Below are 26,806 nucleotides of genomic sequence, written 5' to 3'. Positions count from 1 at the left end.
CGAGCCGGGGCACGGGCCTCCTCCGGACCAGAGGCTGAGTCAGCTGAGCATCAAAGCCCCTGCTCCAGAACACGGCCCATCCACGGCTTCCACACGGGTCACAAAACCACCATGGACAACAGGCCGACCCGCCAGGGGTCACGCTGGGGAAGGGCACAGGCCGCAAAGCAGCCGCGCGGACTGAGATGGACGACGGTTCTGCCCCACACACCCCACTGATGCCGCACCGGTGAGAAGTGCGGGGTCACACACGCGTACGCGCCACCGGAGCCTGGGGCCGCTGCCCACACGAGGGCCACTGTCACCGCCCGCACGCTCGCGTGCAACCGGCGCGCGCTACAGGCCGCTCCCGCCTCGGCGGCGGTGCGGTCAGCTGCCCACGCTCGGGCACAGCAGGAGCCGGCGGCGGCACTACGGGCGCTCAAGTCTGTGTGGCCTTACAGCGAGGGAACCGGCCCTGTTCTGCGCTGGTGGCGAGAACGCTCTCTTCAGGACAGCCCTCCCCCAAAGCTCGGCGTAGCTCCGACACCCCAACGTGCGCACCTGGCCTCAGCCTCACCTGCACCCCGGGCGAGCGCTGCAACGCCGTGGTGGGCTGTACCGTCGTCTGGGCCTGCGACACTTGCTTGATGATGGTTGTTGGGGTCACCTGCCGCGCAATAAGAGGGGTCCCGGGCGCCTGGAAAACAAGAACGCGTCATCTAAAAGGAGTGACAAGAGACAGCAATTCCCCGCCACCAGTACACCTCAAAACCAACCCTCAATCCAGAGCGACACGCTCGAGTGCGTCTACATGTCGACTCACAGGTCTGGACGAAGCTGCCCTAATTCGACACCTTGCTTACCAAAGCAGAGGTGTGGGACCAGAGCCCTCGCACGCCACAGCAAGACACCGTGAGCTCCCTCCGCGAGCCCGCCACGTGGCGAGGAGAGGGGGGCCTGCGCCCGGGAAACCAGCGCCCCGTGGACATGCCGCCTTGTTCACGAGCGCTACAGAAGGGACGAAGGCCCTGAGAAGCACGCGTCCCCGGGCCTAGCGACTGGTCACAGGGCTGCAGAAGAGTGTCAAACAGACGGTCCAGGCGGCCGGCTGACACCTTAGTCCGAGGGAAGGACAGCTCGAGTCCCGAGCAGGGTGCCGCTGCCGCTGGCTTGGCAGGAGACGGACAGCAGCAAGCCGGGGGCGCTCTGCAGGCCCCCCAGCACGCGTGTGCCACCCCCCTGCAGTGCGGGAGCATCGCCACCGCCGCCGGGGGACGCGGCTGAACTCGCGAGAGCAAGGAAGCGCTCTCGTCCCTGCCCGCCCAGCTCTGACCGGCCACGTCGCTCAGAACAGCGGAATGACAGCGGCGGACGGAGTGGGAACGGGGGACGTGCGGCAGGCGGCCACGGCGGGATGTGGACGAGGGACGCCGCGCGCTGCTCCGCCAGCAGGACGGTCCTCCCGCCACCCGGAGGGCGGCCCCCTGGCCGGCCTCGCACGGCCGCCGTGCGCCTCCCTGACGCGGACGCGTCCGCAACGTCACCCCACTGCTCTCGGCCCTCGTAAGAGCCCGTGAGGGGCGCACGGGCAGAACCTCCACTTTGCAGAAGGAAACTGAGGCGCGGCAAGGCGAGGTCACAGGGGAGAAGGGCGTGGACTCGGGCCGGCTCCTCCTCCTCCTCCTCCTCCTCCTCCTCGCCGAGGGCACTCACCTGCACGGCGGAGATCTGGACCGGAGGGGCGCTGCTGGGGGCAGCAGGGCGCGGCGCCATGGCGGTCTGAGGCTGGGCCTGCGCGTGGGCCTGGGCCTGCATCTGGGCCAGGGCCTGCTGAGGGATCATTAACAACTGCCCGTTCTCGCTGCGCACGAGGACCATACCTGGGGGACAAAGGACACCGGCATCAGGAGCGCGGGAGCGCTGGCTTTCGGGGGCCCGCTGGCTCTGAGAAGGAGGAAGAGAGGGAAACGGAGTCGCCGGGCTCCCAACACGCCTGCCCCTCAGAGAGCCCACGGGGCAGGGGCAGAAACGTGGGCTCCTCCCGGGATTCAAGGAGCGGTCCCCTGCCCCTTCACGAGCCGGGCAGCAAAGCCTCCGCCGGCCACGCTGCCCGCCCGCCACCCCACTCGACGAGGACTCCGCACACACGCCGCGGCCCACACCGCTGCCGCCCCTCGGCCCAGAGCCTCAGACCCCAGCCCTGCCTGTGGCACACCCGCCACCCCGTGCCCTGTGCACACAGCTGGCCGGGGCCTGAGCGCCAGCAGTCCCCACGGCCCCCGCCCCCCCGGGAGCGCCCCCGCCTGCACAGCCGCCAGCAAATCTCCCCTCCAGGAACTCCGCTCAGGGGCGCCCCGGGCCCCTCGCCCCTCCGGGTGCAGAGGCACCGCTGTGCCCACCGCTGACCGGGTCAGCCCCAGACGCCGACAGCGAGAACCGCTCGAATGCACGGTGCTTGCGCTCAGTCCCTGGGGAGCAATCAGCCGGTGTGGCACTGACTTGGTCACAGCACGGGCCCGGCAGCGGCACCGCCACCACTGTCCAGCTCCAGGTTTCACCTTCCACAGCGGAGTCAGCGACGGAGCCACTCTCCTTCCTCCCGTGAGGCCTGGGCGGCCGTCCGGCACCCATGCCACACCCGCACCGGCCGGGCCCGTGTTTCCCTGGCAGGGGCACCTCGGATGGGTATGCTCAGGAAAGGAAAAGCGAGGCTGGGGACCTCCGTTAGCCTCCACGTCCCCGACCTGCACAGGACTCTGCGGCCCCTCTGAGGCCGCTGGGTCCTGGCTCTGGTGACAGCCGCCACGACACCAAGAAACAACAAGCCCCTAAAACCACACGTGCCCACGAAGAGACCTGCCCTCTACGACGGCCCTTTGAAAACAAACCACTCTGAAACTAAAAACAAAACAAAAACAAAACCTGGGCTGCTGCGAACAACTCTGCCGAAGTCTCCACACCCGCAGTTGCTGGCGCAGGCCAGAGGGAGCCTGGGGCTGTCACCAAAGATCGGAAGTGTAGACAACACCCAGGAGAGGCCTGGCGGGTGAGGGGACAGCCCGGGTGGCCACGCAGCCACCAGAGTCGGGGTAGGACACTGAGGCCCACACATGTGCTAGAGACCCCCCAAAAATGACTTGGTAAGCACCGCCGGATGCCGTCCTCGCAAACCCACCAGTCATTCATCACACTCATCTATCCACGCGGGACCTTCTGCTCCTCCCTCTTAAGAACTGTAGACACCAAATCGCGGCTGGCCAAACGAGGCTCAGCAGTGCCCGCGCGGCTTAGCACCCCAGTGCCACACCTGTTACTATGACGGTCACCGCACACACTTCAATGATCAGGTGCTTTGTGGATTAGAAAGTTGCATCTACAAAAATTTAAAGGAATACCTAAATTACAAACATTCCTGAAACTGCGATGCGCTCACAATGCTGCTGAAGTAGAAGCCCAAAGAGCCTGTGGTTACGACAGAAGTCAGGGGCGGAATCGGAAGTTCTGCCAGGAGTGGCCCAGGGACAGGAAACAGGGGACTCTGCCTCTCAGGACTGGAAACGTCTCCGAGTGGGGATGGAAGCGGTTAAGCAAGAGAAAGCGAGGATGCCTGGGAGCCAGGCAACGCTGGAGGCTCCAGAAGCTGGGGCTCTAACCTGCCTGTGACCCACATGCTCAGCCTGCCTGCGTGAGTGGCAGGGCTATACTGGGGGGTGGGGGGCTGTACTGGGGGGCGGGAGGCTGCTTTCCCTAGGCTCCCCTGGTTACGATGTGTCACAGCCACCCATTCCAAAAAGAAAGCTCAGGCACACGCGTGACAGCCCAGGGAGCATCAGAACACCGTGTTTTAATGACGTTATCACAGCTCCAGATCTTGTCAACTCTGGTTATAATCACTCATTTCAAACAGATACATAAACCATACAATATCTGTTTATGCAAAGGCAAAGAAACACGACTTTGTTTCAAAATGTAACGTGAGTCCTCAATAAAAAAAAGGTCGGGAAAGCGACCACCTGCACTGATGGGCAGCACCTGCATGGGGAGGTCCGTCCTGACGGGGTCAGAGAAGGGGCCCGGCAGGGGCAGCCGCCGCCACCTCGCAGCGAGGGCCGCCGACACCGGCAGGCGTGTGGCTTCTCAGTGACCGGGAGGAGGGCTGTGTACCGTGCGGGCCACATTCCTCCGAGGCTCGCGTCACGGAAGGTCGAACGTGACACAGTAAACCACCTGCATTTCAGGAGCCCTGCAGACTCGTCTTCCCGCCCATGAGGTCAATTTCAGGCCGAAGGGTCAATTCCCAAAGGCAGTGAACAGGTGAGGTCAAGAGCCACAGGCAGGCTTTGCCTCCGGGCCACCCTCCCTGCAGCCCCAGCACCGGGGGCCCCTGCTGCTCCCTCTGCTTCGTCACCCCCCCCCCCCCCCGCTCAGGCCTAAAACCAAAGCCCGATCCGCTGGGGCAAGAGGAAGCCCCCAGGGCGGGCGGGCGGGCGGCAGGTGACAGGTGCCCTGCGCGGAGAGGAGTGCTGCTGAGTGTGGGAGATGCGCGGGCACACGGGACGGTGGGCGCCGCCCAAGGGCCCCCGCTCCGCGCCGCGGGCGTCCGTGGCACCGCGCCCACCGGCTGCGGGGAACACGAGGCCGCCGCACCGGTCGGCTTGTACTCTCTCCGCTCCTTACGTCGCGAGCATTTCCGCGTCACGGCACGCTCTCCCAAAACACGATTTCAGTGGCTGCGTAACACCTCGTTCACACCGGATTTGCCGTTTCCCTACTGTTGGAGACGCGGGCTAGCTCCGGTCTGCGCCCTGGGGGCTCGGGCTTCAGCACGACACACGCGGCAGGGCAGCCGCCACCAGCAGGCTGACAGGCCGCAGTGACCGAGCCTGACGCGCTCACTCGCACGACGGGGCCCTGACGCTCCGCCTCTTCGGGAGGCCGGGGCACGCCGTGAGGGCGGGCAGCTCGAGGCCTCCCCAGGGGACAGAGCCCCCTGGCCCCGAGCTCAGCCATCACTCCTAAAGCCTGAATGAGCCGCCCCCGCCCCTTGCCCCAGAGCTCAAGATGAACTCCCGTGTCCTCTGCCGGCACTGCTCCTGACCCCTCCCACACCGGCAGTTCTACCGCGGCCGTGACAGACACGCGGGTCAGCCGCGGCCGCGCTGCACATAACCAGGCGTCCCGGACTTGCCTGGGACCCCAGCCGCGAGACACCGCCGCTGGGGCACACGCTGCGGCACAGGCTCTGGAGGCCGTAGCTGTCGCAGCCCGCGGCACGCGCCTTCTCGCACCCTGGGCCTGGGAGGCGTGTCGCCCAGCTAAGCGGCCAGGCCGCAGTGCCCGGAGCAGGGACCAGAGCCCTCAGCCCCACCCGCACCCCCGCGAGGGTCACCCGTGCTGCCCCCCGTCAGACAGCAACGCGTCTGCAGAAACGACGATAAAAAGGCCACTGAGCACGTGCAAAAGGAGGCTGTCTCCGCGCCCCGTGCTGACGCCGAAGGCGCCTGGGTGGGGGCCGGAGCAGGACGGCGACGAGGCGTGATCTGAGACGCCGCAGGGAGCCCCCCGAGGCCGCCCGTGCACAGCCCGTCCCCACGGCGGGCGGGAGCCGAGGGCGGAGGACGGGGACGGCAGGACAGGGCGGCCGCCCTCCGGCCGCGGCGCCCTTGCTGCTCGCAGGATAAAACGTGCCTGGCAGGCAGCTTCCGCATCGGTTCACGGACAACCACGACCTCACCCTGCCGAGTGCCTGTGCTGCGGACTCGTGGGATGCCGGACTCGCACGCGCTGGGCCACAGCGGAGGGCACGACGGCACCCACTGGTGAGCCCCCGGGCCACCGGCCCAGCTCCTGCCGCCACGCCGCCGGCCCGGGCAGCAGCCGCGGCGCCCTCCCCCGTGACGCTGGCCAGGCGGCTGCCTGAGCCTCGGCTGTCACCACCGCGGACGCTGGCGCAGCCCCCGCCCCACAGTGCGGACCCGGTGCCTCCGCTCCCGGGGCTGTGGCGCCCTGGACCCCGGGCAGGTCCCGCGCCCGCTCAACGGAGAGCCACTGGGCTGCTCTTGGACCCCAGTGCACCCCAAATGTTCTCTCCGTTAAGTCTCTGTAAGTACAAGCTTACTTAGACCAACACATTCTGGTAAGACTAAGGAGTCACCAACGCGTGGCTCACTCGCATGGAACACACACCCTGCACGTGAGTGTGTGTGTGTACGCGTGTGAAGCCAGCCACGCTGCAGCCAGGCTGATATCAGCCATGCTGATATCCCTGGCGAGATATCAGAAGACTTTTTTGTTTTGCAGAAATTGACGAGCTGATTCTTGAACTATTATGAAATGCAGAGGACTCAGATACACGCAAACACTTTTGAGAAGGGCGAGAGTCAGGGCTCCCGGGCTCTCAGCTCTACGCGGCTCTACGGCAGCCGCCCGGGCACGGAGTGTTCTACCGCCCAGGGGCAGACATCCAGCCGTTGGGACGTGACTCAGGCCAGAAACAAAGTCTGCACGCACAGGGCCGGCGGATGTTCAATGAAGGTGGCAGGAGGAGTCTGTCTTCTGACGGGAGTAACTCTTCCAAAATAGGGCTGAACGACTAGATTTCCCACAGGGAAAAAAAATTACTCTCGACCCCTACCTTACGAAATTAACCTGGATCGAGTGAAAGCTAAAACCATAAAAATCCTAGAAGAAATCATGGGAGAAAATACTTGTGTCTTGGATTAGGCAAAAATTTCTCTAATGAGAGGCAAGGTGAACTCTTGAAAGAAAGAAAATGATAAACCGGACTGTTAAAATTAACAAGCTGCTCTTTAAACGCATTGTTAGGTAAATGAAAAGGCCAGCAGACTAAGAGGAAATATTTATAAAACAATTCTATCTGATAAAAAATTTGTATCTAGAATATATTTTTAAAACTCTTACCAAATCAATACTAACAAAACAAACAACCCAGTTAAAAAACTGGGCAGAAGACCTGAATAAGACACTTTACAAAAGATATGCAAATGACAAAGAGCACAGGGAAAGAGGCGCATCATCAGCCCCCGGGAAATGCAGGCAGAAGACCTCAATGGAGCGGCATCTCACGCCCACAAAAACGCTCCAGTGACAGGACGGGCCACAGGGACGCTGGCGAGGGCCCCACGCCTGAGGGAAGCAGCCCCGCCGAAGCCTTCACTGATCCCAGGTGACCGGCCCACTCCTAGGTCTGTGCCCGAGAGAAACGAAAACGGTCCACGCGAGCTTCTAGAAGCTTCATTCCTGACGGCCGAGAGCTGGAACCACCCACGGTAACGGAGTGAACTGGACGCCGTCCGTCCGCAGGTGCTCAGAATTCCACTGCCGGGGGAGTGACGGGCCACTGACCGCCACGGCCCGTCACGACCTGGCAGCGCCTCGCAGGCCCCAGAGTGGGTGCCGGGGAGAGGGCGGGAGGGCTAAGCACCGCCAGCCACAGGACAGCCCTGCGCCCGACCGCGGGGTGCTGCGTGGGCCGCGCGCTGCTCACCCTCGCCCAAGCCCGTGCTGCAGAGGGTGACGCCCGCGGGATGTCAACTGCGCCTCTAGAAACGGCCCTCGAACTCACACGACGGGGCCCGCACGCACCCACTCACACCGCCGCACAACAAGGCCGGCCCCGGCCACGCGCTGACACGATGGGGCAGCAGGAGCACCCCGCGGGGCAGCGGGAGAGGCGGGCGCTTTGCGACAGGACCGCGCACACCGCCCACGCCCACGGGGCTCACCCGAGACACAAGGGTGTGCGCGCGAGTCCACGGGAGCGCCCTGCCTCACGGCCCCAAACGGACCCCATCTGCCCGCGGGTGAGTGGGGCACACGTGTCCAAACACGGGTGCTCAGCGTAAAAGCACATCACCGCCACATGCAGCAGCGTGGGTGAGCTCAGAACCGCGCACACCACGTGCAAGTCCACTCCCGGGCAGCTCGGGAGGGCGGCCGGCCGCGCAGCACGCGGGGCCTCCGGGGACAGGGACGGGACGGGAGAGGGGCGCGGCGACGGTGGGGGGGCAGCGCGCACCCCTCGGAGCCCAGCCCAGCTGTCCGGTGGGCACGCACCGTGTGAACGACGCCCCCCAAGACGGCGTGCGTGTGCTGACCTGCAGCTACAGGCGGCCCCGACACCCTCCGACGCCACGGACCTAGTCTCCGCGGCACCGGGAAGGAGACGGTCAGTGCCACGAGGAAGGGCGCCGCGCACCCTGCGGCCTCTCCCCGCACCCGGGGCCGGGCCCGCAGCCACGCCCTCCGCAGCCAGGTCGGGCTCAGGGCGCGGGCCGCGAGGAGTTGATGAGACGAGACGCGCCTTCTCTGATGCCGCTGCGCGGAAACTTAGTCCTCCAACTAGAGCGCCGCCCGCACGCGACCTCTAGGCTGCGTCACTGAGGGAAAAATCGAGGCGCAAATCAGCATCCTGCCACCTCTGGTGTGGGGGGAGGGGGCAAGAGGCACAAACCTGTGTCTGTCTGTCTGTCCAGCTTCTTACAGAATACACACTAAAAGGGGGGCCCACAACCCGATGAAACGAAATCTGAAGAAGCGTTTCTCTGTGGGGCGGGGGACCAGAGAGGGAACGAAGGGCAGTGTGTCTCAAAGGCCTGGAGTTCGCATCACGGAAATACTTCATACGTTCAGAATGCAAAACGAAAACAAAAGAAAAATAGAAACTGAAGTTGAAAACAAACTCAAAGCAGTAAAACTAAACTGTGTATCAACCTGGAAAGGACACATACAAAAATAATCCTTCCCTCAGTTTGAACACAAGAAGACCTCAAAGAAACCTGAAACTTAGTGTCAATGTTATAACTTTGAAACTACTTTTTGGTATAGGGTAAGACAAGCCAGGTAAATAAATACATTTATGTTACCAGGATCCGAGACTTTCCGTGCAGGACAGACACAAAGGTAATTTCAAATGTGGAATGCCCCTTGCGTCACCCACGCCTCTGCGAGGCCTTTCCCTGCTCCCAGCACCCAGACCCCAGAAGGCGTGGCATGCCCCAGGGACCACCGCCCACAAAACCCTCCCCCAGGAACCTTCCCCCAGGGACCCCGCCCCAGGGACCACCCCCCAGGGACCACCCTGGGGCCTGGTTTCCTCCCCGGCGGGGCTGGGAGCACACGGGTGCTGAGAAGCCTCCGGCCCAAGGAAGACACAGATGTGAGGTGACAAGAAAAGAGGCCACTCCCAGGACCCGCACACGGCTGGCTCGTATCACGGCACACAAAGACAAGTTCCAGGGGTGTTCAATTCTAGAAGAAAAAAAACTCAGGCCAAAGACCGGGGACGCAGCCCTGCTGAAGCTCCAAGGGGGCGTGCACACCACCCGGCGGAGGAGACGCCCAGCTCGGCCCACTCCCCGCCTGCCCCGCTCTGTGGGACTGACCCCGGTCAAACACCGGGGCGGGTGCCTGCGGGCGTCGTGGGGCGGGCGCCTGCGGGCGTCGTGGGGCGGGCGCACGCGTCCCGTTCAGCAGCACGTCCATCAGCGGCAGGGCCTGGCCCCCGGTAAGCCTGGAGCGCGAAGGCACTAACGTCCGCTCAGCTACACATCCACCGACACCGAGCTGACCACACGACAGTTCAAAACCTGTGACGCTCTGGAAACCAGGGAACGAGGAAACAGGTCCTCGTAAGGACCTCTTGGTGGCAAGAGTGGAGGTTATTATCCATCTGTGTCCCACACTTCTCTGCTTTACCAAAGTTTCTGCGCTGAGCATGCACCTACCCGAAACCCGGTCCACGGACCCTGCACTACGCGCACGGTCCCTCCCAGTGCCCACGGCCAGTGCACAGGAGACCAAGCTGCGTGCTCCTGCCCGCCGCACCGCGGACAGGAGGCGTGGCGGGCCCTTCGCGACGCCCAGCCGCAGAGCGGGGGGGAGCGGCCGGCGCACCCCACGGGCGCCGCGTGCGCGTCCCTTGGGGGTGGACGTAAGCGCCTCCACCCACTCGCTGGCACCGTCGCCCCTTCCCTGACCGCTGTCTCGCCACGGGCTGTGGGAGCCCCCCCCCTACGCCCGCTGTCGGCCACACCGCTCCCCACCACGCTCCCCCTGCCTGTGCCCCGCTAACCCGTGGCCGTGCAGGGACCACTGTCTGTTTCTCTGCCACGACTTTCGTTCTTGGAAACTAAAGTGTCGCTGTGAGGCACTTCCGGGCACTCTGTGGGGGCTCTGCAGCCACCGTCCGCAGTCCTGAGACGGACAGGCGGCCGTCCGCAGCCTGCGCTCCGGCCCCGACGTGCCAGGGCTGGAAACGTCCCTGTCCTCTGCAGTCACGCGCCTCCGCCTGCGTGAGCAGGCGCTGGGAACACGGGCTTTTTGTGAAGCCGCTGACCGGTCGGCAGGTCCTTCGCAGTGGGGGTGAGAGTCTGGGAGACTGCGCGGGGCAGACCCCTGTGCTGCCCCCCACCCCACGGCCGGCGACCCCGCACGCCAGCCACACAGAGCCCAGAGCGGAACACGGTGACGCCTTCACTGGGTCGGGGTCGGAGGACGACACTCGGCCCTGGGCGCGGGCTCCTTCGAAGAGCATGCCGAGTAGGTGGCGCCTCCCACACGAAGGATACCTGCCCGATGCTGCGGACGCGGCCCCGAGATGCTTCCGCGTCCTGAGGCTGGGTCCCCAGGCGGGGACCCCAGCCTCGAGGGCGAGCACGCGGCCGAGTGCAAACGCACGCTGTCACACTCCATCACCCAGGAAACGGCGGTGAGGAGCCGGGAGCTCCGCGGTGTCCTCGCCAGCACCGCGAGGTCCACGCCAGGACGTCTGACCGCGGGGCGGCCTGATTACCATGCCATCCCCAGGAACCTGGTCCCTGGGGACCCCCGCGTCCGGGGCTGCCTCCAGACTCCTCTTCCTCCTGCCTGCCTCCACCCTTTGCTAAGGCTCACCCCCCAGCCCACGGCCACCCCGACATGCGGGGGCCACCACACCCACTCTCCTACCCCCAGGGAGCCCCTCGTCTGCACTGGGGGCACACTTTCTAACACAAGTGCAGAGAATCACCCTGCAAGTCCCCTGAACCCCAGGGGCGGGCTGAAGCAGAGAAGAGGCCTGCCTTCGGGGGCGCTGGTGGACCAGATCGCTTGTCAAGAACGCGGCTCACACTCGGGCTGAGAAGAGGGGGCCGTGGCAGCACCAGGTGCCCCGGGCACGCACTCTGGTCCCCGGGGGGCCCCTGCTGACTGCCCATGCTACGGCTGGGACAGCTGGGAGTCCAGGGGTTGAGGGGACCTGCCCAGCTGGCTAGCAGTGGAACCTGGCTCTCCGGGGAGCCCTGCTGGGGTGTGTCGGCAGCACCTGGACCTCTCCTGACCTTGGCTTGGGACAGCGACAGGCCGAACCACCTGTACAGCTGGCACTGGGCTCTCCCTCTCTCCGCCCAGGGCAGCCCCTCTCCTGCCCCAGAGGCCCCGCCCATTCCCTGCACACACACGTCACAGGCCAAGTCCCCACCTGCCTCGTCTGTGCCCTCCGCCGCCCTCCCCCCCCTTTCCCCAGTCGGGGGCGGTGCTCACGCCCACCCCGCCCCATCTCCCACTGGCCCAGAGGCCAGGGAGGGGCCCAATGGGTCCGGGGTCTCCAGTGAGCAGGGAGGCGGGAGGCCCTGGACCTCACCCGCCAGAGCCTTCCTTGGTCGGCTGTCTGCACAGGGGTCGGTGGGGCACGCAGGAGGCCGGCACAGTGCCTGACGCCACCGCCCAGCCCCTCGTCGGCACACAGGTCACGAACACCCCTCCAGGTCCCACTGCCACCCCCTCCTCCCTGCGCCCTGCTGCCTCGTCCACAACCTGCCCTGAGCCCGCAGCCTGGACCGGGACACGCTCCCTGAGACCTGGCCACGGTGGCAGTCTCCCAAGGCGGTCCCGTCCCTGCCCGGCTCCCTCCACCACCCTCCCCAGAGGCTGCCAGCTGATGATTCTGCCCAAAATATCCCCGTTTGTGACAAAACTCTCAGTGCACTAGGGATGGAGGGGAACTTCCTCAACTTGCTGAGGAACGCCCACAAAAGCCTACAGCAAGCGTCGTCTTGGCTGGTGAGACACTCAGAGCTCTCCCACCAAGACGAGGGGGACGGCCAGGACGTGCCCGCTCCCCAGCGCCGTTCGACACGGCCCTGGAAGTCGCAGCCAGCGCAGGAACAGAACAGCACGGAAAAGATGAAAGAAAAAGTGTGCGGGTTGTAAAGGAAGAAAGAAAACTGTCTGTTCACAGGTCACGCGTGTGCAGACAATCTGAAAGAATTGACAACAAACTCCCGTAACATACAAACGTCAATCACTTCCACATACAGCAATAAACAAGCGGAATCTGAAATTAAAAACACATTAGCACCGAAAAAAAGAAACGCTTGCGTATAAATCTAGGAAGACACATACGAGACCTGTGTGAAACCGGCCACAGAACCCTGACGAACCAAGCGAAGAACTAGGTAAACGGAGGAGACTCCACGTCCACAGACAGGAAGGACCAATGCCGCCGGGCGCCGGGTCTTCCCAGCTCGACCTGCGGATTCAACACGGCCCCGACGAGAGCCCCGCGCGCTGCCCCGGCACACGGCGGACGGACGCCGAGCCTCACGCGGAGAGGAGGCCAAGGCCCGGCGCGGCCCGCTCAGCATCGAAGGAGAAGAGCCGCGTCGGGGCACGGACGCCGCCGACTTCAGGGCTGACGGGCACGCTGCGGTGACTGGGACGCCGCGGCGTCGGCGCAGGACGGACACGCAGGTCGGCGGTCAGCGCGGATGGCCCAGAAATGGACCCCACCGCCACGGTCAGCTCGGCTCCGACAAAGGCGCAAAGGCGACTCGGCGGAGCAGGGACGGCCTCTTCAACAGACGGGCAGGGACGGCGGACGTCCACGGGCAGTGGGCGGCGTCTGCCCACACACGGACCTGGGCCCGCCACGGAAACCACCCCGACCGTCAGGAAGCTCCGTGCGAAACGCCACGCTGTGAGACTCCTAGAGATACAGGAACACCGGGTGACCTCGGTCCGGTGAGGACTCCTTAGATTCAACACCGTGAAAGAGAAAACCGATGAGCTGGGCTTAATGAAAATTAAGAACCTCAGCTCTACGAAAGCCACTGTCTGGAGAATGAGCAGATCGGCCACAGACGGGAGAGGTTTGCGGAAGACACGTCTGATAAAAGACTGTCACCCAAACACACAGGACTCTTACAACCAGTAAGGAAGCCAGCGACCCGATTAAAAACGGGCAAAGACCCGAGCACAGCGCACCAAAGACGGTCACGCGGACGGCGGACGCGCAGACGCGAGGGCCGTGCATCTGGCATCCCCAGGGGAAGGCGGCTTACAGCGGGAGAGGCCGGCGCCCTCCCGTCGGAACGGCCAGACCCGGGGCACGGACGCCAGCACCCGCGGGAGGACGCGGGGCCACAGGCGCTCGCGCCACTGCCGGGGGACGCGCGCGGCCCACGGCGGGGGGGGGGGGGGGGGGGGGGGGGGCCGCGCGGGGGGGGGGGGCGGGGGGGCCGGGCAGAGCCTACAGAACCGGCCACGGCCCTGCCGTGGGAGCTGACGGCCGCGCCCCTCGGCGTCGGCCTGAGGCGGCGGCCACCCTCGTCCACACGCAGCCCTGCCCGCGCCGTCTGCAGCAGCTCGCTCAGGGGCGCCAACACCTGGAAGCCCCGAGACGCCCTTCAGCAGGTGGATAAATGTTCTGTGAACCTAAAACCGCTCTAAAAAATTATCTTTACAAAAACAAGAAAACAAAGAAAACACACTATCTACTTTTGCTCGTCTTGGAGAGTCCAGAGGCAGCCCTAAACCCCCGTAACGAGTAGCCTCTGGGCAAAGGGCCGACTGGCAGGGCCGTTCAGCTCCTCGCCCTCCCCCGTCAAGAGGCCAGCGCCGGGAAGGCCGCAGTGCCCCGCAGCCTGGTGCCCCCCTCCCCCCGTCTCAGCGTCCCTCCTGCCCAGCTCCACCGCTGCCTTCTCAGGAACCCGGCCAGACACCTGGAGCCCACAGTGGCCTCCCGGCTGCCCGGTGCCGTGACGCTGGCCGCCCTGGGCCCTGGCCCCGTGCCCCCCTCGCTCAGGCCCCGCAGCCATCGCACGGGCACACGTCCGAGGAGTCGCGAGCCACCGTGGCCACCGCGCGGCTGACCCCGCTGTGCCGCGGGGGGCGTGTCGACACGAGAGGCCCCGGGCGCGGCGGGCCGTGTGCGATGCCCTGGAGCTGACGCCGCCTTCTCGTGACGCCACGTGTCCCGTGCCAGCGCTCTACTAGGACCATCACGTTACACGTGTGGCCCACGTTCCACTCCCACCGGAGAGCACGGTTCTAGAACCCCCAATCTCCAAGAAACAAGCCCAGGAACAGCGCAGGACACTGCCCCGGGGACCCCGCTTCCCCTCCTGAAACGAGGACCCTGGAACACGGCCCGTGCCCACGCGGCGGCCTTGCCTCCCACTGGGAACTGGTCTGTCCCGCTCCTGCCTCCAGACGCCAAACCCGAAGGGGGCCCCGCCTCCCCAATCGGCCACCAACGCACGACAGGTGAAGACGCCACCTCGGGGACGGAGGCTGACCCCACGACCCGGCTGCCCTGTGGGCGCCCGCGTGGGCCCCCCGCCCCCCAGACCCCCGCGGCTCCTCCGCCTGGCCCCCCCCATTCCGCCCCAGGTGTCATGATGTCCCAGAACGGGTCTCTGAGCACCTTCTTTGCCCCTGGCTCTGCTGCCCCGCCCCCAAACCAGGTGAGCACACGGCATCATCGACCCTGCAGGGCCCCCACACCTGGACGCCCGGCTCTGAACCCACCTCTGAACTTCACGCGCGCATCTCAGTCCCCCGGACCCCGCCCCCCCCCCCCGGAAGTGCGCTGGACGCCGCAGGCCTGCGCACCCAGAAGCTGCGCCTGAGCGTCCCACACGCACGCCCGGCCCAGGCGCAGGCCGGCCCCTGTGCTGCCGGGACGTGGAGCTCCGTGTGGCCCTGGGGACAGCAGTGTTCCCTGAGCCCTCCACCCCCCCCAACAGGGGACCCGGCAAGTGGGGAGGGCCCCTTCCCCAGGGACAGGGGGTGGAGCCCTGTCGTGGCGCCGGCAGGACGGAAGGCGGCGTGCCTGCTCAGTGACCTGCCCGGCGCGCTCTCCGTGAGACTAAAGCGAAACTCAGACGCGTGCTCAGCAGCGTCAAGAGGCGGCTGCGAGCAGTCGGGAAATGCGGAGCCAGGGCGTGGTGGCCGTGGGGGGGGGGACGGCAGGGGGGACAGCAGGGGGCCGGACGGTCGTGTGGGGCGTGGGCAGGGTCCCCGCTCTTCTGAGAGGGCGTCTGCAGGTGCTCGTCACAGTGTTAAAACGACCAGCGCATAAAGCAGGCCCCGCGGGGACCACGGACAGTGACCAGATCCCAAGGCTCCTGGCCTGTTCTCACCTGGTCCTGCCTCGCAATCAAAGGCCTTCCGAAGTCACGGCCGTCTGCCGGGCAGACAGACCAGACCAGGAGCGCCCAAGGCAGACTCCCTGACTCAGGCCACAGGCGCTCAGCCACACGCCACACACGCTCAGGCTGCGGGCCCACGCCCTCTGCCCTCAGGTGAACCCACAGAAGGCCCCGCCCCCGGACCAGGTCACGGCCTCGGTGAGACGCCCGTCCTGAGAGACGCCTGCTGCGGGGGCCACGAAGCCGGCGTCCAGACGCCACGCTGGAGCCAAGGCCGGACAGAGGAGCAGAGCGTCCAGAAACCAGGCTCTCGGCAGCAGCCAGGGCGGCGGACCAGACCCCCAGCCGGAGATGCGCCTGGCCCTGCCCGGCATCCTGCACGGGGGCCCGAGCTGGGCCTGGAAGTCTTAACACACACACCATCACACGGAGGAACACTCCAGCGACCACCCGTCCAGAACAAGTGACCGTGAAAAGCCGCCCTAACGGCCTCAAGTCCCTAAGAACGGAATCTTACGGGCGAAGGTCAAGGTCCCACGCTGTCCCCGGGCCCAGGCCCAGGCCCGCGCCCCGCCCCGGGAAGCGGCCACCTGCAGGGCGCCCCAGTGCGTCCTGGGACAACCTGCTGCACTTGAGCCCACGCCCCAGCCCACGGGACACAGCACAGCGATCGCAGCGTGCAGACGGGCGCCCACGGACAGCGCCTCCCCACTGGGCCAGAACCTCGCCCCGCTGCGCCTCCGCGTCCCTGCGCCAGCGCGTCCTGTGTCGCCGAGGCCAGGCCTGTGGCTCTCCCAACCGGGGACGCAGTAAAGCAGCAGGTCCCAGGCGGGCTGGCAGCCCCGTGGGACTCAGCGCCACCGTCCCAGGGCACAGCCTGAGCCCCTGGCAGATGTGTGTGGACTGCGGAGCCCCAGTGTCCCCCGTGCCGCCGACAGACCCCAGGGGCCCCTGGTCCGGGCCAGGGCCCTGGAGCCACCGGTCACTGGTTTCCTAACCTCTCAGCGTGCGAGACAGCCGGGGCCGGCCGCTGAGCGCCAGGACCCTGCCTGGACTGGACGGACACCTGGCGCGAGCCCCGCGGCCCGTCCGGGGCGTCTCCACCACCTCGCTCCACAGCTTTCAAAGCAGACGTTCAAACTCGGTTTCCCGGCTGCTAAACACATCACGAAGCGCCACCAAGCCTGACGCAGCAGCCGAGCGGCCCTGGGCAGCACAGACAGCGCCGCAGAGTCCAGAGCGGACGTCACGGACAGAACGCTCGCCTGAGAAGCGTGCCAGGGGGCAGGGCGGCTGGCATCGCGCTGACCCCACGCCCGTCTCCGACGGGCTGATCTGCTGTAGTCCCAACACGGGCGCCTCAGGAAGTCACTCCTTGAGGACAGGACACAAGGTCTGACCTGAGCTGGTGTTCGATTAACGTTTGCCGACCGACTGATTGGCCAGACAGCAAACTCTAACGCCACAGCCCGGGGCTGCTGCTTGGCCACCGAGACGGCCCCCTGACTCAGGGAAAGGGACCCGCACCCGGACCCAGGCCCTCCCGGCCGCTCGCCCCGCCGGCCAGCACCGACCTCCGCCAGGGCAAAGCCGCGGCTGCGGGAGCCACCCAGACCCTCTAAGGCTGGGACCGCGAAGCACGAGCCCCTGCTCACCCGAGCAGCCCCGCGGCCACCGGAGGCCTCACTCCCTCGCCCAGGTCTCTGAACCGGACAGCGCGGCATGCCCGCTGCTGGCGACAGTCGGACCCCGCCATGCACACCGACGCCTCAGGCCGCGGCCTCTCTCCTCAGAAAGCCTGGTCCCTGCGCGTCACTGCTTAGCGAGACACACGTCCAGGCTGAGCCCTCCTCAGGGGGCGGCGGGGTCCCTGAAGCCACTCCGAGTCTTCGCCCCGGGAGGTAATCCTCAGGGGACCGTGTGGCTCCAGCACGTGCAGACGCGCGAGCCTGCCCTTCGGCACAGGGCGGGAACCCCGGACGGCGCACACACCAGCGCGGAACCCCCCGCCGTCACCAACCCGAGCATCTCCTCGAGAGGACGCGGGTCCATCCTGAGCCACTTCCACAGATGCAAAGGCAAAGCAGCAGGAGCCACTCGCTGCCCTGATGACAAACGCTCCCGCCTCCACGAAGGCTCCCCCGCCCGCGCCGCCGCGCCCCGCTGGCCTCTCCGCGGCGGCCGCCTCTGCACCGCCGGCGCGCCCAGGACACCTGCGCTCCGCGCCCCACGCCGGACCCCCTGGGTCTCGGCCCGCGACCGGAAACCCCGTCAAATGAGATGCCGCCCAATCTCTGACCTCATCCGACCTCTGACCTCGTCTGACCTGCCCCCCAAGCTCCTGCCCCGTAGTCAGCGCTTCGTCCACCTGACGCCTCGTTTCCTCTCAGAAAAGCACTGCGAACCGAGTGAGTCCAAAGGAGGACTTCTGCCCCCGCCCCCCGCCACTGCGCCCCGGGACAGCCCCGCCTCCCCGGTCACCACAGTCCCCGACTCAGTCGCCCGAGGGTGTGTGTCCTGGCCCCTTGCCTCAGGACAGCGAGTCCCGTGAGAAAGTCCACAGCGCGGCCCGGCCCAGCCGCCCGCCTCGCCTGGACGCCGCCCCTGCCACCCCGACCACCGCCTCCTGCGTCCTGGGACACAGCAGTGGCGTCGAGACACAGCTCGGACCGCGCTGCCGGCCCAGAGCCCTCCGTGGGCGTCCCGATGCCCGGGGTAAGCGCGCCCAGCGCCACACCTGGGTACGGTGGCCTCGGCCCCGCCCAGCCCCCCTCGCCCTCTTCAGCAGGCCCCCCCCCACCCTCGGGCCCTGGCTCTTTCCTCCGCCTGGGACCCAGGCCCCGCATGGCCAGCTCCCCTGTCATCACCCAGGTCTCGGTCCCACGCCACCTGCTCAGAAAGGCCCCTCCCCCGACCCGCCCAGCACCCAGGGTGAGACAACGGGCCCATGCCCCGCTCGCGTGCTGACCCACTGGCCACCACCGCGACCGCAGCGCTTGGGAGCAGGGACTCTGCCAGCCGCGGGACCCCCAGGCTGGACCCCGGCACCGTGACAGCCACGCCCACTGGCTCAGGACACTCTCCGCCTCTTCTCACAAGAGGAAGCTGGTCCTCAGCCACGGGGGACGCCCCCGGGGGCCGCGCTGTGTGGTCCTGGCCTCTCTGGGCCACCGTCTAAAGCCACGGTGTTACGTGCACACGGTGGAGCCCTGTAGGAGGCAGTTAGCACCAGAGACTGGAAAACGCTCAGCCCGTCAGACGCACACAGAGCTGCGCACACACTCGCCTCAGGCCACTGTCGCAGACGCGGGTCGTCAGCCACGGCACTGTCACAGGGGCCTGGGACAAACAGGCGGACCACCGAGGGCGGGGCGTGCACGCCACGCGCGGACAGGCTGCGCCGGGTCACACGCAGAGGGGCCTCGGGCGGCCATCGTGTGAGCCGCAAGCACATCCGCCGCACGCCAGGCCGCGGCCACGGACACCCACCGGGCGCTTTCGTCTCCGCCTCCCCGGTGTCCCTCCCCAACGTCCTGTGACGAGCACAGCCAACGCCATCACCTAAGAAGCCGCCCAAAAAAGAAGCCGCTTTCAAACGAACAATAACTTTCAGCGACGCTCGCGAGGCTGCGCAAGAAGGGAACCGAGATCACCTTCCCGTTCCGTCCTTCGGAGAACTCGGGACTGAGCTGCTGCTGTCCGGTAGCTCTTTTCGGGCTCCAACGTGACACACGGCAGGCCGGTCCCCACCGCCATGCTCACGAACACCAGGCGTCCACTCAAACCCACGCCAGGCCCACGGGACACCACGAAGACGGGCCCCTCCGTGAAAGGCGTCAACGGTCCCTGGAAGCTTGGGCCGTCCCGCCCACTCCAGCAAACGCATAGAAGTGGAAACGCGGCCCCCCCGCCTCGCGCCGCGCTGGTGAGACCCGCCGCTCGCACACCCGCCACCCCTAGGCCTCTTCCGTCCCACACAGAGTGCCCTGGGCCACCAGCACACACCTGGCACAGCCCTGGGGGGTCCCCGTGGCCCCGGCTCCCAGTGCTCTGCTGCCTCCTCGGACCACTGAGCCCCCCAAAACAGGCCAGTTCAGAGCAGCAGAGCCTTTCCCTGCTCTCCAAACGCTGGTGCCTGGCGGCCTGTGGCCATAGGAGCTGCTCTGGCGTTTCTGAGTCCCCCGGTGTCGGCCAAAACGTACCACCCCCTCCCCGGGCCACACTGCCCTCGCCAGCCTGCGGGCTAAGCCAGGCCCATGTGCCCCTTCCTCACGGGCCACATGTTAAGAGGCAAAAGGGTCCCACTGAGGCTCTGACTTCACGGCGGAAGAACGGAAGTCCAGCCCGGCGTCACCAGCTACACAGCTGCGGAGGGTCCCATGCTCACAACTGCCGTGGGGGCTCCCTGGCCTGTCTCCGGCCTGTCTCCGGCCTGTCTGTGGCCTCGGTCCACTCACATGCAGGGGTGACGGCCAAGGGGCCGCCGGAGAAACGGGGCTGGGGTATATCCACACACTGTTCGGACTTTGGGGGGGGGATCCCAAATTATGAACAAATTTTGTTCCTCTTTGTTTTCTGAGGGTTTAATTACTCGGTAGATATTCCCGGATGCGTAAAAATCAAACATTGTAATTCTACCAGAGAGACAGCAAGTCCCCAGTCTTCGAACACAACTTCCTAGCACTTGATCCCCTCACAGGGGCACGAAAGCGCCATTACCTAAGTGCCGCAGGACGTGAACTTGCGACACACAACGCCACGGCGGGAAACCACCCCCCAGGACGTGGCCGGCCAGGCGCGCAGCACCCGGGACGGGGGTCCTGCCGCAAAGAGCCCCCTCCCCTCTGGCTCGCCTGGTGTCATGTCAGCCGCTGTCAGACGCCCGATCAGCGAAGGGGCCGCCAGCCCCGTGCGAGGCGAGTCTGAGGCGCGAGGCCTGAACGGCCTCCCGGGCCAGAGACTCCAGCCTGCTGTCGGCAGGAGGAGTAAAAGTGCTTTAGAGAACTACGCAAATTTCCCCAAACCTCGGGCAAGTTTCTCCAGAGTTGTCCCAAATCTGCTTCAAGATTTTCAACAACAGGTAACTATGTTTTGATCTGCTCCCGTGCAACGAGCGAGTCATCACGAGGCCTTTCACCCATGTCACTCGAGGGGAGGCAAGTGGCACCTCGCACGCCGTGGGGCTTGAGAAACTGCTCGAGCCGCCTGCACCGCTGCACCGTGTCCCGCGTCGGGGAGCAGACACATGCACCCTGTCGCTGTCGCCGCGGCACGCCCAGGGCAGGCCCCGAACGGAGCCACACACCGCCGCGGGAGGCAGCTGGGCGCTCACCTGTCAGAAACCCCAGGCAGCTGTGCAAGGGCCACCCCCAGGCACAGCTGAGAGGCTGGGCTCGCCACCTCCCGGGACCACCGCCCGCCGGCCCCCCGGGGCTCACTGACGCCCCCCCGCCCCCCACCCCGGCCAGAACACCACTTCCCTAACGGCTTTCCTATGGCGCCCGAACAAAGAGGGACCCATGCCCATGTGACAAAACGTAGGCAGCTTGGAACACACCCCCTTTTCCAAGTCTAGTAACTGTGCCCAAGGCACACGGCACAGCGAAAACGGACACCTCCCTGGCCACCGCTGGGACACGAGGGCCACCAGCTCCAAAGGACACCCACAGGCGTGCGAAACGTCGCCGACCCAGCGCCCCGATGGCCGTCCACGCTAAGGACTGGGGACAGGGAGGCGTGAGGCCCAGACAGACAGCGAGGAAGCCACCTGCCTCACGCTACGCAGAGCTGCCCAGAGCTGGGCGGGCACGGCTCGCAAAGGGTTCTTTTCCTTTTTCTTCCCAAACGTCACTGTTATCTGAGCGCAGCGGGGAGGCAGTTTGGTCAGGGTCACTGGCCTGAAGGGAGACCCACGCCCAGGCCCACCCTCTCTGCGGGCAGCTGCTCCCTGTCCCCGTCTGCAGATCGTCTACAGGTCGTGTGCCCCATATCTCTGGCCACCTGGAAGACCCCGCAGCTTCTCACTCACAGGACCAGAGTCAGCCACAGCCGCAGGCTCCGGGGTCACTGAGGACGCAGCCCCTCTGGACGTGGTTTGATGGGAATGAAGCCGTTGCTTCTGCTTCTGCAGCAGCGTGAAGCGTGAAGACCAGTGCACACGCAAGGCCACGGGGACGGCGGAGGGGAAACCAGCCCCGCATGGCGGCGGCGGCACCGCTCGCCCAGTGGCCATCTCACCGTGCTCAGAAAGCCGTCGGCCCCGCTCTGTGGCTGGCAAGTCTGGGCTCCGAGGAATCAGAGCAGAAAGCCAGAGTGCCCTCAGGAACAAAGTCTAAACTAAACTTCTCAGAAGGTCCCTCGTGCGGAAGCACCTGCTACCAGCAGGGGCCCCGGAGCCTCCAGGTCCTGTACCGAGGAACGCCCTGCCCCTCATGCTCTGCTGCCCAGCAGGCCAGCTCTCCCAGTCCACCGGGCCCAGCAGCACCGCCAGCTGCCGCCCTCCCCCACCGACAAAGCACTCAATGCACGGTGGCCGGGAACCCACCTCCCACACACCTGTCTGCACAGGCACACTGGCCTCAGGAGCGTTCGCTGAAAATGAGTGGCATGGAACGTCCCCTGGCCCGGGTCCGCAGGCCAGGGGCACGGCGGCGTGCCGTCCTGGGGCTGACAGCCTGCGCCCTGGCCGAGCCCTGGAGCGACAGGGAGCACACGCTCTGCAGAGGCAGGACGGACGCTGCGGAAAGCGCTAACGGGCCAGGCCGAAGGGCGGCCCTCAGAGGCGAGCATCCGTAACGGGCGCCCACCTGCGAAGCTCTTAAAACCACTTACAACCCTTTTTGCACAGGCTTTTTTTGCTCCGCACCCCTTCTTTTCCTCTCAACTATGACCAGAATTTTACTGTGGCGCTGCAACTGTCCTGAGCTGCGTAAAAGCAACCGCGGCCTCCCGGGGCTCTGCGACACCTTGTGCCCCTGTGCCCCGGGCCTGCGGCGGGTCACTCAGGCGCCACGCCTTCGAACCAGCAAACCAGTTACAACGACAGGCTCGCCTCCTTACGAGACCGTCCTGACAAAAACGTCAGCGCTGTTTACTCAAACCAAATTCAGCACGAGCGCACCGTGGGCTGTGAGGCCGAGGACCAGCCCTCAAAGAACGGTGACGCCTGTCCCTGTCCCCTCCCATCCCGGACTCTGACCCACGACGAGAGACGGCACTGGGAGGCGCGCGCCTCCCTCACACACACTCCGGCCGTCCACAGTCTGCTCTTCCACTTGACACCCCCGTGTGGCTCTGGGGACCCCGCAGGCCCCTAACCCCTTCCCAAGCTTGTGCACCACTGACTTGTGACAAGAATGAGCTATCGGCCTCGCAACACCTATTTTTGTTAGTTACTTCTACCTCCGCTTGATAAGTTTTTGTTATGAAAGATTTCAATGAAGAAGAAACATCTAATTGGAAACTTCAGCGTTTTTCTGACCAATTACACAATATAACTAGAATTTCAGGTCTGTCACTTGTATTTATAAAATTAAATTGCACCATTTAAAAGAGAATTCTTAGTTTAGCGGCACCAGGAAAAGATTTAACAGAACTTTTTTTGCTTCTACTGTTATTAGAATGAACATAACTAATCAGAGTTCCCAACCTGTGCAGAAACAGGCGTGAAGACATAAACGTAAACCTTTTATTTTCTAGGAAGCAAGCATGTGGCCCTTTAAAGCACAGCTCTCAGCATTTGTCACCCAAATGTCAACACGAGCTGTTCCCTGCTCTCACGCAGGACTAACGCAGACTCCCGAGAACTCCCGCCACGAGTCGGCGTTTTCAGAGTTCCATCAAGGTGCTGTCTAGTTGTCACATGAAGCCATCCCCACCACTGACGCTGGTACAGGGGATTTTCCCAAGGGGGGCCAGGCTTACTCACAACAAAGATGGGTCACCTGTTCCCAACCACGGCTTCCTCTGCCAGAAGAAATAAGGCAGGGGCTGCACCCACACTGAGGCTCATACCAAGAGGACCCAGTGAACCCCAAACTACCCCACCTGCAGGTATCGCCTGGGCATGGGCACCTCCTCACCCACCACCCGGCAACCCGGGACAAGTGCCCGCCTCACAAACTTCACTACTGACAAGCTCATGCCAGCTTTAAATAACAAAAATGCAGTGAGGCACCTGTCCTTGGAAGAGGAAGACAAACGCTGAGCCGACAGGACCACCAAAGGACATTTTAACGGGGAAAAAGCATCCCAGCGTTTCACACAGAGCGCCGTAACCGCAAATGCTTTCTTCGGCCGTTACGAATAACCCCCCCCCCCCCCCCGACATGCTCGACATTAACAATGGAAACACACCCGACAGAGTGGGGGGCCCACAGGGCACTCCCCACACCCCGGACGGGACGGGGCACCCGCAGGGCACCCCACACGTTCCAGATAGGACAGGGCGCCCACGGGACACCCCCCGCACTCTGGACAGGACAGGGCACCCTACGAGGCACCCCACACGTTCCAGATAGGACAGGGCGCTCACGGGATACCCCCCCACACTCCGGACAGGACAAGGCACACACAGGGCACCCATACACCCCAGACGGGACGGGGCACCCCATGCACCCCAGAAGGGACAGGGCACTCATGGGCCACCCCACACACCGCAGACGGGACGGGACACCCCCGGAGCACCCCACACAGCCTTGACGAGCACAGTGCCGTGAAGGGCATCTCAGCTGCTCTGTGCAACACTTCACACCACCTGTCTCGAGGAGGGAGCCCCACTCGCACCCTGAAAACACTACTCTTGGCTGTGGCCTGTCCCACATCCCCAGCCAGCCACATAAACCTGACGCCCGCCAAGCTCCGACACCAGTGCCCCAGCTCACCCACTCCAACGGGGAGACCTCGCCTTTGGAACGTGCGGGAATTCTTTTCTGGGGTGATCCATGGCCACCACGAGGGGACACAGGGGGAGCTGTCCCCACCACTTCCAGCACCGCAGCAGCTGCTACACCAGCACGTGTCACTACGCGACAGGGGAGGGCCCCGGCAGCTCCCGCCCGTCCACGCAGGGAGTCTGGGGACAAGGACGCAGCGAGGGCCGGAGTTCCTCTCCGCCTCGGAACCCACGCGCAGCAGCGTGCGGCGCCACGCTGCAGGGACCCCGCACTGTCACGCCCCCAGAGCCCGACAGAGCAGCCGCGACACTGGGTGGAGAGCGCAGGGGCTGCACACGCGCCGGGCTCCGCGTGGCCCTCCGGCACCCCACTGGCGGGAGCGCACGCCCACCTCCGGTTGCCGCGGAGGAGCCGAGCGTCCTTTCAACTGTACCGAACGACACTGTGGGCCACGGAAGAGCTGACGCCCTGCGCAGGCCAAGCAGGCCGTGTGCCCAGGAGTCCTCTGAGGCGGGACCTGCCCCTAGGAGGGAACTTCGCTCTGCCTAGCCCAGCATCGGAGGACAGCACCCCGGCCCTGGGGTTCGAGGTGCAGGAAAGCGCGGCGAGGGCACAGGCCATGTGCCTGACCCCAGACACAAGGGGAGAAAGTGCCAAGTAGGGGAAAATCAGGACCCAGGCATCTCCACATCCCAGATGCCCCAGGATGGTGCCCCGGGGACCACCTGCCGCGGCTGCTCTCCACGGAGGGAGACACAGAGCCAGGAGGAAAACTGAGCGCACCGGCAGAAAAACTTTGTGAAGCAGAGACGTGAGCTGACACCATCCTCTGCACAAGATTAACAGACCCCCCACCCCCACCGCATCATGCTGGGCGTGCAAGAACACACGCACACTCGTCCCCACGACTCTCCCACAGCTGGGCAGAGAGACTCCTCGGCTGGCTACAGGCCCGTGCAACACCCGTGACCTTAGGTCCTCCGGTCCTACAACTTCCTGGATGCCCGGCCGGGGCAGCAAAGACTCGCGCAGCGGTCACTCACCTGGGGGCAGCTGGAAGTTCTGGATGTTGGTCGGGTTCTGGGGCGGCTGTGGCAGGCGAGGGGCCAGGACCGTGGGCGTCAGCGTGGCCCGGATCCCGCTGGTGGTGGCCGAGGGCGTCCTGGGCAGGCTCTGGGTGACCGTGCTGGCTGAGCCCTTAGGCAGCCCGGTGGGGGTGCCGGGGGCCGGCGGCGGGAGGCCGGCGGCGGCGGGCAGCGCCCCTTGCATAGTTGGCCCGAGGATCATGCCGGCCCCCGCGCCGGCCGGGCAGCTGGCCGCCAGGGTCTGCGGCGGCGGGGGCGCCGGCTGCACCGCGGTCTTGGGCGAGTCGGCCTTGGCCACCTGCGCGGGCGCCGCGGCGGGCCCGGGCTGACTGTTGGCGGCGGGCGCGGGGGCGGGCGCGGGGGCCGGGGCGGGCGCGGGGCCCGGGGCGGGCGCAGGGGCAGGGGCCGGGGCGGGGGCCGGGGCGGGCGCGGGCGCGGCGCTGCCCCCGTTCTGCGCGGCCGCCGGAGGTCCCGCCGGGTGGCCGGGCGGCCGGGCCAGGTTGGCGGCAGCAGGCGGCGGCGGCGGCGGGGCGGCAGCGGGCGCGGGGGGCGCGGGCGGGGCGGCGGGAGTCGTGGGGGGCGCTGGGGGCGAGGGGGCGCGGGGTGCGGGCGCGGCGGGGGCGCCGAGGAAGGGCGGCGTCTGGATGACAGTGGCGGCGGCGGGCTTGGGCGGCGGCGCGGGCGCGGGCCCGTTGTGCAGCAGGCTGACAGCAGGTGCGGCGGCGGCGGCGCGGAGCGAGTTGCCCAGCGCGGCGCTCCCATTCAAAGTTTGCGCGGCTCCGGGGCCGCCGGGCGGGCCGTTGCGGGCGGCGGGCTTGACGGCGGGCGCGGGCGCGGCCCCCGGCCCCGCGCAGGCCCCGGCCCCGGGCCCAGGCGGCGCGCCGGCCTCGAGCGCGTTCAGCTTGGCGGCGGGCCCTGCGGGGACAAGCGGGGCGGCCCGGTGAGGACGCGGGCCCGGCCGGCTTCCGCCCGCGCTCAGGCCGCGCCGCGCTCTACCTGCGGGGGGCGGCTCCGGCGCCGCGGCGGGCGCGCCCTCGGCCGCTCCGGCTCCGGCGTGGTTCCCGAGCGCGCCGGCGGGCGCGCGGGGCGCGAGGTGGTGGTGGTGGGCCGCGCTGGCCGCCAGCTGCGACTCGAGCGAGCCCACCAGGTCGCTCACCACTTTCTCGTCCACCTCGCTGTTGAAGAAGACCTCGTCCAGCAGATCCGAGCCCGCCGCCATCTTTCCTCCTCGGCCCGCCGCCGCCGCCGCTCGGCCGGCGCAGGGCGGGGAGGCGGCTCCGCGCGGGCGGGCGGGCGGGCAGGCGGGGCGGCCGGCGGGGGCGGGCGGGGGGCGGGCGCGCCGGGGCGGCGGGCGGGGGGCGGCGGCCGGGCGGGGGGCGCGGGCGGCCGGCGCGGGGGGGAGGGCGGCGGCGCA

The 26,806-nt window shown here is 66.3% G+C and overlaps 1 protein-coding gene across 1 annotated transcript in view; it reads right to left on the bottom strand.

Moving 5' to 3' along the window:
• TAF4 (TATA-box binding protein associated factor 4) overlaps positions 1-26,611 on the bottom strand; it is a 47,832-nt gene extending 21,221 nt beyond the window's left edge. Inside the window, exons 1-3 of the mRNA XM_016132281.2 lie at positions 25,351-26,611; positions 1,696-1,862; positions 560-679 (exon numbers count right to left, since the gene is read on the bottom strand). Coding sequence (XP_015987767.2) covers positions 560-679; positions 1,696-1,862; positions 25,351-26,611 — 1,548 coding nt within the window. The remainder of the gene's footprint in view (positions 1-559; positions 680-1,695; positions 1,863-25,350) is intronic.
• Positions 26,612-26,806: the final 195 nt, after the last annotated feature.

Source organism: Rousettus aegyptiacus, unplaced genomic scaffold (genome assembly GCF_014176215.1).
Source record: "Rousettus aegyptiacus isolate mRouAeg1 unplaced genomic scaffold, mRouAeg1.p scaffold_m13_p_12, whole genome shotgun sequence".
Classification (NCBI taxonomy): Eukaryota; Metazoa; Chordata; class Mammalia; order Chiroptera; family Pteropodidae; genus Rousettus; species Rousettus aegyptiacus.
This window is presented reverse-complemented; position numbering and strand designations above follow the sequence as displayed.